This window comes from Equus quagga, chromosome 9, assembly GCF_021613505.1.
Source record: "Equus quagga isolate Etosha38 chromosome 9, UCLA_HA_Equagga_1.0, whole genome shotgun sequence".
In the NCBI taxonomy this organism is placed as follows: Eukaryota; Metazoa; Chordata; class Mammalia; order Perissodactyla; family Equidae; genus Equus; species Equus quagga.
The window spans coordinates 64,650,787-64,662,129 of NC_060275.1; the positions used below are offsets into that span (position 1 = coordinate 64,650,787).

An 11,343-nucleotide genomic window follows, 5' to 3' on the forward strand; every position below is an offset into this window, starting at 1 on the left:
GAGATCAAGCACTTGCAAGCTAGCATCTCTCTCAGCACCTCCCATCTTCTCATCATAAGTTGTGGCCGACACCAACTCCTTCTCAGAGTTGTGAGACCTACACGTAAAGAACTTGTGATTCCTAAGAAGGCTCAACACTTTACAGATATTGTCACTAAACTCCCCTGATGTGTTGTTACTGGCTATTGATTATAAGACACAGGGAAGAAATGAGTTAAGCAAAGAAAAATTCTCTCTTTGCTGGAAAGAGACAATATTGAGGTTTTACAAGGACTTGGTGAGTCATGCCATGCTGGGGTTTTTTTCTATTTCATCCATGTCTTATAAGAGGAACAGATAGTGCCCGACACCCAACACATTCTTCATTAATGTTCATTAAGTGAAATAAAGGATAAATACGCCCACTGGGAAATGGAGACTTAGAAAGGCAAATGCAGCCAGGCTTCGGTGGTCTTGTACGGATGGGATAAAGGTCTGCTTTTGACACGAAGCTGCTCCTAGGTCCCAAACTGCTGACGCCAAAGCAGAGAGGAGTTCAAAACTTGCCTGTAACTCTACACATTAAAACGCCCTCAGATGAACTCCAACTTCCTTGCTAAATAGATGGGGAAACAAAACCAGGGTCATACTCATTAGCAATTTAAAATGGATGAATGAGAATATTATTGGAACGTGCCTAAGAGTTTGCGTTTCTTTAAATCTTGCTCTCACGTATTCACCACTTTAGTTGCAATTTTAATATTTGTTCACATAAGAATGTTATTTCATAAACTCGCTTTTCTTGGATCATAGTGACCACAGGAATAAGCACAGTGCACACCTATCTTTCCATCAAGGAGGCATTCGAGCACACTTTTGTCGCTTTTATGAAAACAGCTTATCTTTGAACAGTCCAGGATGCGTCTGGAAGTTTTATTTTGAATAAACTTTTTTAACAGCTGTTTCAAGTGATATAACAAGGTATATTTTACTGAGGGTGCAAAACTGTTTCAATTGGCAGTGACAGTCTGTCTAGAACATAAGAAAACACAAATTTTTTTGTCCCACAAAGCTACTGCTGACGGCAAAAAATACCTCCAAAATACCATTAGCTTTAAAGCTCCACGTGTTTTCCTTTTATTACCGTGAACACTCTCTTTAAAAATTCCACTTAAGCAGCTTTCTGGGTTCATCCATGGCTTCTATCTCCCCTGAAGATATACTGATTGCTGTCCTGGCATGCTGAGTGCTCATGGCCAGACGGCTACTCACCTGCTCGCCGAAGCATTTCTGCTCTCATCAGTTGAGTTGAGTTGTTTGAAGTCATCCCAAGCCTGACAGAGTTGCTGCTGCAATTGTATCACTCAACTGAATGCTAGGTAAATGAAAGAACCACAGGAGAAAGAAGGAGGGAAGGAAGGAAGGATGGACAGAATGAAAGCAGGAAGGAAGAAGGGGAGAGAGAGGGAAGAGGAAATGTGGTTTTGTGAAATCCAAACTGAATGTTTTGGAAAGGCTTAATAAAAAGGAATCACTAAAAAAGAAATTGCCATCAAATTAGATGTGAGCAAGATAACTAAACACAATTTGGGTGTAAATTTGTAAAACTCTGAAAGGATTCTGCAACAGATTGTTTTGCAAGGATCCCTAGTTTCTTGTTCCACCGTAATGAAACAAACTGGAGCATAGATAGAAGCCAAGATAGGCTGAGGCAAGAACGTTGATACAGATCCGCCACCAATGCTCAGAGAAGAGACCTTGCTCCCCATCAAAGCCCACTGAATAAATTTACATACTTAAGTTAAGACGTGGAAGGCAAGTTTGTGCACATTTACGTTCCCACCCTTTGCAAGCTTTTCCAACACTGGTCCTCATCATGACAAAAGAGAGTGTCTACTGTAGTGGTCATGTGGTAGCAGGTCATAAAGTGCCCCCAAGTAAATTTGGGGTTCACTGGAAGCAGAGAAGGAGTGCTATTCGTCTTCACATCCCTAGTCTTTAACACAAAATTGATGCTAAAATTATATCTTGTTGATGCAGGGATGAAAGGGAGGGAGGAGAGAAGAGAGAGAAAGATAATGGGAAAGGGAGAAAGGAGGATGGTCAGGTTTCGTTTTATCACGCCAGGTTTCGGCTTAGGTTTGATTCCGCTCAATTTTGTTTCTATGAAGCTTTGCATCGCCACTGAAGAGAAATAACGATGTTTATTAATAATATTCAACTTACGTCTAAACAACCAAGTTAGGCCTTTGACACACAGAGTATCTCAGGCAAGGATGGTTTCATTTAGAGAAAGAGAAATCTACTGAAGAGAGTGTGACACAAAGAGATTTGCTGTAAGGATCCCGTGGATTTACACAGACCCCTACCGACCTCAGTGGCGAGCTGGGACCAGAACTCCGTCTCCAACTCCCAGCTCGATGTTGCTTCCCTCTCCCCTTCTTTCTTTTGTAGTAGACACAGGCTGTCCATGGAACCAGAAAACCAAACAGTAGGCTCAGAATTCTTCCTCCTGGGACTCACAGAAAAGCCAGAGCATCAGACTCTCCTCTTTGGGCTGTTCCTGTCCATGTATCTGGTCACCGTCTTTGGAAACCTGCTCATCATCCTGGCCATCATCACAGACTCCCATCTCCACACACCCATGTACTTCTTCCTCTCCAACTTGTCCCTAGTTGACATCTTCTTCTCTTCTACCACCGTCCCCAAGATGCTGGTGAACCTCTGGACCCAGAGTCGAGCCATCCCCTTTGCAGGCTGCCTCACTCAGATGTATGCCTTCCACCTGTTTGGGACCATGGACAGCTTTCTCCTGGCCGTGATGGCCATTGACCGATTCATAGCCATAGTCCAACCTCTGCGCTACTCGGTCATCATGAGCCCTCGTGTCTGTGTGCTGCTTGTGGGAGGGCCGTGGCTGATCACCAACTTCCAGTCGCTTGTGCACACCTGCCTCATGGCTCAACTCACCTTCTGTGGCGGCTCTGAAATCTCTCACATCTTCTGTGACCTCATGCCCCTGCTGAAGCTCTCCTGCTCAGACACACACACCAACGAGCTGGTGATCTTTGCTTTTGGCATCATCATGGGCATCAGCCCGCTCTCGTGCATCCTCTTCTCTTACACCTGCATTTTCCGAGCGGTCTTCAAGATCCCTTCTGCTCAGGGCAAGTGGAAAGCATTCTCCACTTGTGGCTCGCACCTCACTGTGGTGTCACTGTTCTATGGCACCATCTTCGCTGTGTACTTGCAGCCCACATCTGCCGCCTCCTCCCAGAAGAACAAGGCAGCCGCCCTGATGTGTGGGGTGGTCATCCCCATGCTGAACCCCTTTATCTACAGCCTAAGGAACAAGGACATGAAAGTGGCCTTGAGGAAGCTTGTCAGCAAAGCAGCCCCTCCTCGGTCCTAGGGCAAATAGTGTGGAGCACCTACAGTGTCGCAGGACCACTGCTGGGTGCCAGGCCACAGAGATGCATGCCATCCCTGCCCTCGAGGCATTCAGAGTCTAGTGGGATAGAGGCGTATAAATAAATCACTACAGTGCAATGTGGTAAATGTGTCACAAACAGATGAATGAAGTGCTACAGGAACCCAAAGCGGGAGGTGCACATTTTCTCCACAATTTATCTTTCCAGTGAAGATCAGAGTACCAGGGAAGACTCGGAAGTGGCCTTAAATTAGCCCCTCTGGGGATTAGGTTTATAGGATTGCTATGTGGATAATACTAGTCAAATAAAAGGTTGGCTACTCTTATTTTAATATTGATAAAGACAATGCGTATTAGCCAGCTACGTCACTGTGCTTCCTAAGTGACTTGGGGAAGGAGTTTGGAAGCATCTGCTAAGATTAGCTCACTTGCTGTTTGCTTCACCCACCAGCCTTGGTCTCACTGGGGACCTTGTGGCCAAGACTTCAGGAGAGGATTGTTGTCATCAGCACCCCACCCCCACCCCCTGCCCCCGCACTGGATCACAGGAGTTGCGGGCACTGGGCTCATGGGGACTGTGAATCAATGGGCTGGCACTGGACCCCTGAATCTGCTTTTACAAGCTCTCCAGGTGGCTAATGTGGGGAGTCCACAGACCACATTTTGAGGACACAGGCCCTGGACTAGCTCTGGAGCCCATGCGTTTCCTTTGATGTCACTCACCTGGACCCAAGCCGAACATGATTCTACAGGTGCCCTCGGCAACAAGCAGGTCGGGCGGCCTGGAACGCATGGAGAGTTAGTGTTAGCGGTTGAACTGTGTCCTCCAAAAACAATACGTCAAAGTTTATCCCCCAATACCAGAGAATGTGACCTTCTCTGAAAATAGGGTCTTTACAAAGGCAATCAAGTTGAAATGAGGTCATTAGGGTGGGTCCTAATCCAGTATCACTGGTGTCCTTATAAAAAGGGAGAATTTGGATACAGTCACACACACAGGGAGAAGGCCACATGAAGATGAAGGTGGAGATGGAAGTGATGCTTCTACAAGCCAAGGAATGCCAGAGACTGCCAGCAACCGCCAGAAGCTTGGGAATCGGCATGGAGCAGGTCCTCCCCCAGAGCGCCCAGAAGGAGCCACCCTGCCAGCACCCTGACCTTGGACTCTGGCCTCCAGTCTGCAGAGAGTACATTTCTGTTGTGTGCTGTTACGGCGGCCCCAGCAAACTCATATAGTCAGTTTAAGACGAGCTGATACGCTGTGAGGGCCATGCCCTGAGGCATGCTCTCAAGTCCAAGACCTGCTGTGTGTTCTGGTTAAGGGAGTCTGTGCTCCAGCTGGAGAAGAAGATGAAGGGTCTGAACCGCATGGCTTAATCTTCTAGGTCTTAGGGTGACACCGAATGACGCCAACAGCTGACATTTACTGCGTCCACACAGGGCTCAGCCCTTTCCATGCGTTACTCATTAAATTTTAAACAACCCTCACGAGGTGGGTAGTAGAATTCCTTATTTTACAGATGAGGAAACTGAAGCCTGAAAAGGGAAGCTGCTGATGGTGGCCACCGAGGTTCAAGCAGAGACCCAGGTCTGAAGGGCATATGATACTTTGTAGGACTCGGTGTCTAGAGTGGGGTTTGCAAACTGTGGCCCGTGGGCCAAATCCAGCCTGAGGCCTGCTTTGGTACAGCCCGCAAACTAAGAACAGTGTTTACGTTTTTAAATGGTCAGAAAAAAGCAAAATAAGACGATTGTGTGACAGATTAAAATTACAGAAAATGCTAACTTCAGCGCCCGGAAACAGCGTTTGACCGGAACACAGCCCCGCCCGCTGGTTTGTGTATCATCTCCGGCTGCTTTCAAGCTGCACAGCAGAGTCGAGTAGTCTTGACAGAGTCTAAAATATTTGCTATCCGGCCCTTTACAGAAGGAGTTTGCTGCCTGTTTACTATGGAAAAAGTACAGGGTGATACTCAAAGTGGCTCCTGAATCAGAAGTCCCACCATCACGGGGGGTCCGCCAGCAATGAAGACGCAGACGCCGTTCCAGACCACCGAGGTGTAGTTTCAACAGCCCAGCGGGTGTACGTGAGCCTTCAAGTTTGAGGATCCCTGGGATCCATGGGGGGCAGGGGGCGGGGTGTCGAGATTTGGGACCGAACGGGCCTGCAGCGCAGAGACGCAAGCCCGCCGGGTCGGGGACGCCTCGGGCCTGCGCGGCGCGGTCCTGGGCGGGCTGGGCGGGGCCCGAGGAGCGGCGACCGGCCGGCGGCGCCGCCCCCCAAGGCGGTTCTAAAGCGGCTTTCTTTGGAGGCACTTAGCCGGCCGTGAACCGCCCGCCCCGGGAGGGAGCGGCGTATGCGGAGGCCCCGCGGGGGGCGAGGCGGGGCTGCTCGGAAAAGACGGCCCCGCGTCCCCGGCCCGCAGGAGGGAGCCTGCCGCGGCCGCGGCCGGTCCCCAGGGTGCAGGGACCGCGATGAGGTCCAAGCGGGGGCGGGAGGAGGGCCTGCGCGCGGGCGAAGCCACGGGCGAGCCTGAACTGCGTTAGGGCAGAAAACTTTCTGTAAAGGGCCAGAGAGTAAATATTACCGGCCTTATGGGTCACGCAGCGCCTGCCACGTGACTCGACCCTGCTGTCACAGCGTGGAAGCCACCACAGACGGGACATCAAGAACGGCGCGGCTGAGCACCCGTAGCCCTCTCTTATGGACACTGAAACTTGAGTTTCGTGTCATTTTACATGTCATGAAATATGGCCTTTCTTTTTTTACTGTAGCACTAAAAGATGTGTTGATGTCATGAAAACGATTCAGAAAGATTCCCAACTAATACCCACCTTCTGTGTGCTCCTCTTCCCCAAACTGTCAGGATAAAATATAACTTGCAGCTCTCTTTTTTAAGAAAGTAAACTGTATTGCAAAAACGGGTCTGGCTGTTTGAGTGTTAGTGACTGGTATGTGTTCAGTCCTTTCCTCCCCCTAGAAACCCCCCCAGGGCTCGCCTCTTCTAATTTGGCTACCTGGCCACCGGGGTCCCCAAATACCTCCACCGTCACCCACAGACAGGACATCAGAAGGAAGGCTCCGTCTTCCGCATCAAAGGCCAGTCTCCAGGATTGCTGAAAAACCCTAATTAATTTGGGACCCAGAAAATCCTGTCTAAAATCTGCCATCCAGTGTGGGCCTTCTCAAACTACCTATTACTGGACACATTAATCCTATGGTACCACAGAGGCTGCCCTCTTGGACACTAGGTTTGAAATTTTTAATTATCAAACACAGTTATCAAAAGTTGCATGAAATATGGTTCATGAAATGTAGTCTTTTGATTTGTTTCCAACTGTTTTAAAAATTTAAAAACATTTGTGGCTCGAGGACCGCAGTTGGCCCATGTCCATAGTTTGCCACCCCTGGTGTAGATGAACAGGAGTGACAAAGGCAGGGAGGCCAAAATGGACTGAAAAATGAGAAGCGAGGCGGGCTGAATCCCAGCATCAGAAAAGGTAGAGACGGACGGGGATGGTGCCACAGGATCATTGCACGTGCCACTCACTCCTTCCTCCCCACCTCTTGCCAGAGCTCATGTCTCTTCAGCTGTGAGATTTCAACACAAACCCCACTTGCTCAGAGAAGCGCCCCCCCCCCCCTCTCTCCCTATGCCAGCCACATCAGGGGCCCTAGTACACTCTCTTCCTCCTCATTCCCCTCATCCTACCAGGGATTTTATACCCGTTTGTGTGATTCTTTGATGAATGTCCATTTCGCCGCTTGACTGTGAGCTGAGACTGCATTCTCTTGTTTATCTTGCCCAACTCCATACCCACATGCTTAATTCATCAGCCACTCCAAATGTATTTGTTGACAGGATGAATGAATGAATGAATGAATAGGAAGCAGTGTGATGGCAAGACTCTAGGATGCCAGATGAGGTAACTGAGCTGGCTCGGTTGAAACCAAACCGTCTAACAGTCAAGGTTAAGTGGCTGCAGTACACGATGTCCACCCCCCGCCCCCCGCCACTCCCTCAGCCTTCAGCAAAGCTACCCCACACGCAGGAGCCTTAGGGAAACTGAGGACAGAAGCTGGAGCCCCACCCCATAGACCAGGAATTGTGAGCTCAGTGGCACTCCTTAAGTGAGCAATAGCAGGAGACCACGAAAAAATAACCATGCAAGAATTCTCCAAAATCGGGCGAGGGCATTGGAAGGGGTTTGAGTCACCTCATCCAGATCTGAAGGAGCAGAGTGCCCCTAGCTGGTCTAAAGCACAGCAACACTTCTTTCTGTACAGGATTTTACTGGATGAATCAAAGCAATTTTAGAGACCCAGACACAGGCTCAGAGAGGGAAAGTGACTGTCCCAAGGCCCCATGCTGGAGCAGGGCAGAGGGGGGACTCCAATCCAGCCTAGTGTGACCCCAAAACCTGACCGCTCCTTCCACCATGACGCTGGATGTCCTCCCAGGGGGTGGCTTGCCCAAGGTCATGCTGCAGCTGGGAACAGCTCAAGCCCTGCCCCAGGCGGGGCTGTGGGGGCCGCAGGTGGAGAGCTGCTGGGAGAGGCTGGCAAGCCGCTTCCAGCAAGGCGTGCAAAGGACTCAGGAAGGCTTGAGGCCAACGTCCTGGATGGGGAGCTCCTACTCTCAAATGTACATTTGCCACGGATCTGGGGAGTCGCTTCCGTCTCTGTGAACCTGAGTGGTGGGAGGTCCCTGAGACCGCCCTCTGGTTCAGTGATTGACTAGAAGGACTCACAGAACTCAGCAAAGTTGCCATGCTCATGGTTTATTAAAGGGAAAGGACACAGACGGAAACCAGCAGAGGCAAAAGGCACAGGGTACACGGTCCAGAAGAGACCAGGTGCAAGCTTCCGGTGTCCCTCCCGTGAAGTCATGTGGACACCACTTAATTCTCCAGCAACGATGTGTGACAACACACATGGTGTGCTGCCAACCAGAGCAGCTCACCGAGTCTTGGTGTCCAGGGTTTTCATCGGAGGTCAGACACTGTATTAGTTTCCCAGGGCTGCCATGACAAAACACCACAGACTGAGTGGCTTAAACAACAGAAATTTATTTTCCCCCAGTTCTGGAGGAGATCTGGAGATCAAGGTGTCAGCATGCTTGGCTCCCTCTGAGGCCTCTCTCCTTGGCTTGCAGATGCCGTCTTCTCCCTGTGTCTTCACATCGTCTTCCCTCTATGGGCACACAGGTCTGTGTCCAAACTTCCCCATCTTATAAGGACATCCGTCACACTGGATTAGAGCCCACCCTAATGACTTCGTTTTGATTTAATCACCTGTTTAAAGACCCTATTTCCAAATACAGTCACATTCTGAGGTACCTGGGAGGCAGCGGATTAGGACTTCAACACGCAAATTTGGGGGGATATAATTCAGCCCAGATTAGCAACATAGACATGGTTGACCACACATGTGGCTGACCTTAGTCACTCAGTCTCCAGCCCCTCCTGAGGTCAGGCTGACAGAGTGTGGCCCAAGGCCCTCCCCATAAATCACACTGTCATCATAAACTGTCCGGCATGCCCCCAGGCATACAGAGGTTCTGATCAGGTAGGCTACTCCAAGGGCTTCGAGGCTACCTCCCAGAAGCCGGTCAAGGGCCAGACCTTTCTTTGGAATGTGCAGAAGAACTCAGAGACCTGGGAGGCAGGAAGGAGGAGCTAAGGAATGACCTAGGGTCTCTGCCTGGCCCTACCCACCCCAGGCCACTTGTCCCCACCTGACCAGCCACCTCTCTCTAGGCTGCTTCCCCTTCCTCTGGGACAACCAGCATCTATGAGGCTTCGGTGGCCAGGCCGGCCCCCTTAGGCCCTGTAAGCTGGGCACCAGGGCAGGGCTTGGCACGCCCAGATGGCCAGTGGCTGAAGGTATCCTGGGGCCTGGTCAGCAGGAGAGCCCAGCAGGCCTGCAGCTGATAAAAGGAGGGCACTGCAAGGATGACAGGGGCCCTGCTGCACCTCAGCTTCAGCCCCACAGCTGCCTGGCTGGGCTTTTCCAAGGGCCAGTGGGAGGCTCTGGCCAACATATGCTGCTCTGCTTACTGCCTCCCAGCTGACACCACATCCTGTCTCAGGAAGCTGCCTCACAAGTACTTGACTGCCTTCACTCCCTCCAGCTCCTCAACGCTGCCCCAGTGGACCCTGGAAGATGCCAGATGCAGGTGAGCCTCAGGTGCAGGGACAACTGGGAATGACAATAGGGAGTAAAGGAAGCTGGGGGCCTGCTCCCCATAACCTTTTCCATATTCCATTTCCCAGGAATTAAGGACCCTAAGGAGGTGGCAAACAATGGACCTAGCCCACAGACACATGTCCCTCCCCTATTACAGCCCACTCCTACAGCCTTGACAGCAGGGGGATTGCTTTGGATTAATGAGGAAACTGAGGCATAGAGAGACTGTCTATGCTTGGAGTCCTCCAGAAGCCAACCCTGAGATAAGGATTCATGTGCAAGTGTTTTATTTGGGAGTGACCCAGGAAACGCTGCAAAGGTGGTGGAGAAGTGAGACAGGGAAAGGAAGGAAGTTGGTAAGAGCGTGTTGACGTGCAAGTTTCCACTGTGGGCAGCCGGAGCTCAATCCCACGGGGATCTCAGGGGGTCAGTGCAGAGCACACCCCTCAGTCACTCCACACAAGGGGCGAGGGAGCTGGGTTATTTATCCACCAACCCCCACTGTTGGCTCTGCACCTCTGCTCAAACCTAACCAGCCCCCTCCACCTGCATTTCTTCTTCCAACACATCCGCATATATGCTGGGGGCTGATTTATCTATCAGGCACCATAAGCACAGCACATCAGGCCTGCAGCTAGTGACAACATTTGGGGAAAGAAAATACACATACACACAGGCTCCAAAATCTGAAGAGCAACTACCAAAATCCAGATGAATAATTGTGCAAACTTCACCAAGTGTGAAATTTACCATTCATAACCATTTCATTACATACAGTTTGTAGATTACTTGTTCTCACTTATCAAGAATTTCTGATTACTGAGAAAGAATCATAGCAAACTATGAATTAAATGAGCTATATGTAGCCAAATAAATGCAACAAGAACAATACAGAAACCCTGTCAAAAGGGTTTGCCAAGAAAATAATAAATACTGATGTGTCATGTGAGTGTTTTTTAATCATTTGGTGTGACATGGGTGAGGCCAAGGAGCGCTCTCACACCTATGTCAGCCTCCGGCTCCTCTGAGGTTCTAGAGAACCCCAGTAGGACCCTAGTCCTGCACTCCCTGCCTTGGACTTGTGAAGAGGTGTTTTCTTGGCCCCTGACCTCTCTGTCTACTGCCAGAAGCTGCCTCAGAAACATCCAGCGGGGATCTAAATGGGGTGCACCCCACCCTTCTCCAGCCCGACTCCTCCCAAACACACACTTCCAAGCAAAATGAACAGAATCTAAGAGATTTGTGGACACTGTCAAGCATACCAACATACACGTAATGGGAGTCCCAGAAGGAAAGAAGAAAAAAGGGGCAGAAAGAATAGTTGAAGAAATAATCACCAAAAAACTTCCCAGAGTTGATGAAAGAAATGAATCTACATCCAAGAAGTTCAATGAACTCAAAGTAGGATAAACACAGAGATCTACATGAAGACGCTTTAACAGCAAACACACACAACCTCCTCTGTCCAGGCCTCTTGGCCAGCTGCTCCTGTCCAGGCCTCATCACCTGGCACCTGGCCATTCAGCAGTGAACAAGACAGACAGGCAGCTGGTGAGCCCCAGTCTAGACAAGGAAGCAGATAAACTAGAACAATCTACTGGAGCTGTTAAGTTCAAGCTGTGGCAAGTGTTCAAAGAAATCAAACACGGTGATGTAACAATGACCAGACATCGGTGTGCTCAAGGAGGCCTCCCAGGGAGGTGCTGTTGGAATGAAAGGATGAGAAAGAGGCAGCTTCCAAAGA

The 11,343-nt window shown here is 50.0% G+C and overlaps 1 protein-coding gene across 1 annotated transcript; it reads left to right on the top strand.

Annotated features, from left to right (window-relative positions):
- The first annotated feature begins 1,005 nt into the window (after positions 1 to 1,005).
- On the top strand, positions 1,006 to 3,391 carry LOC124244950 (olfactory receptor 1I1). Its single transcript, XM_046672012.1, has one exon. It carries the CDS (start codon positions 2,450 to 2,452, stop codon positions 3,389 to 3,391), a length of 942 nt encoding a protein of 313 aa, XP_046527968.1. The 5' UTR covers positions 1,006 to 2,449.
- The last annotated feature ends 7,952 nt before the right edge of the window (positions 3,392 to 11,343 follow it).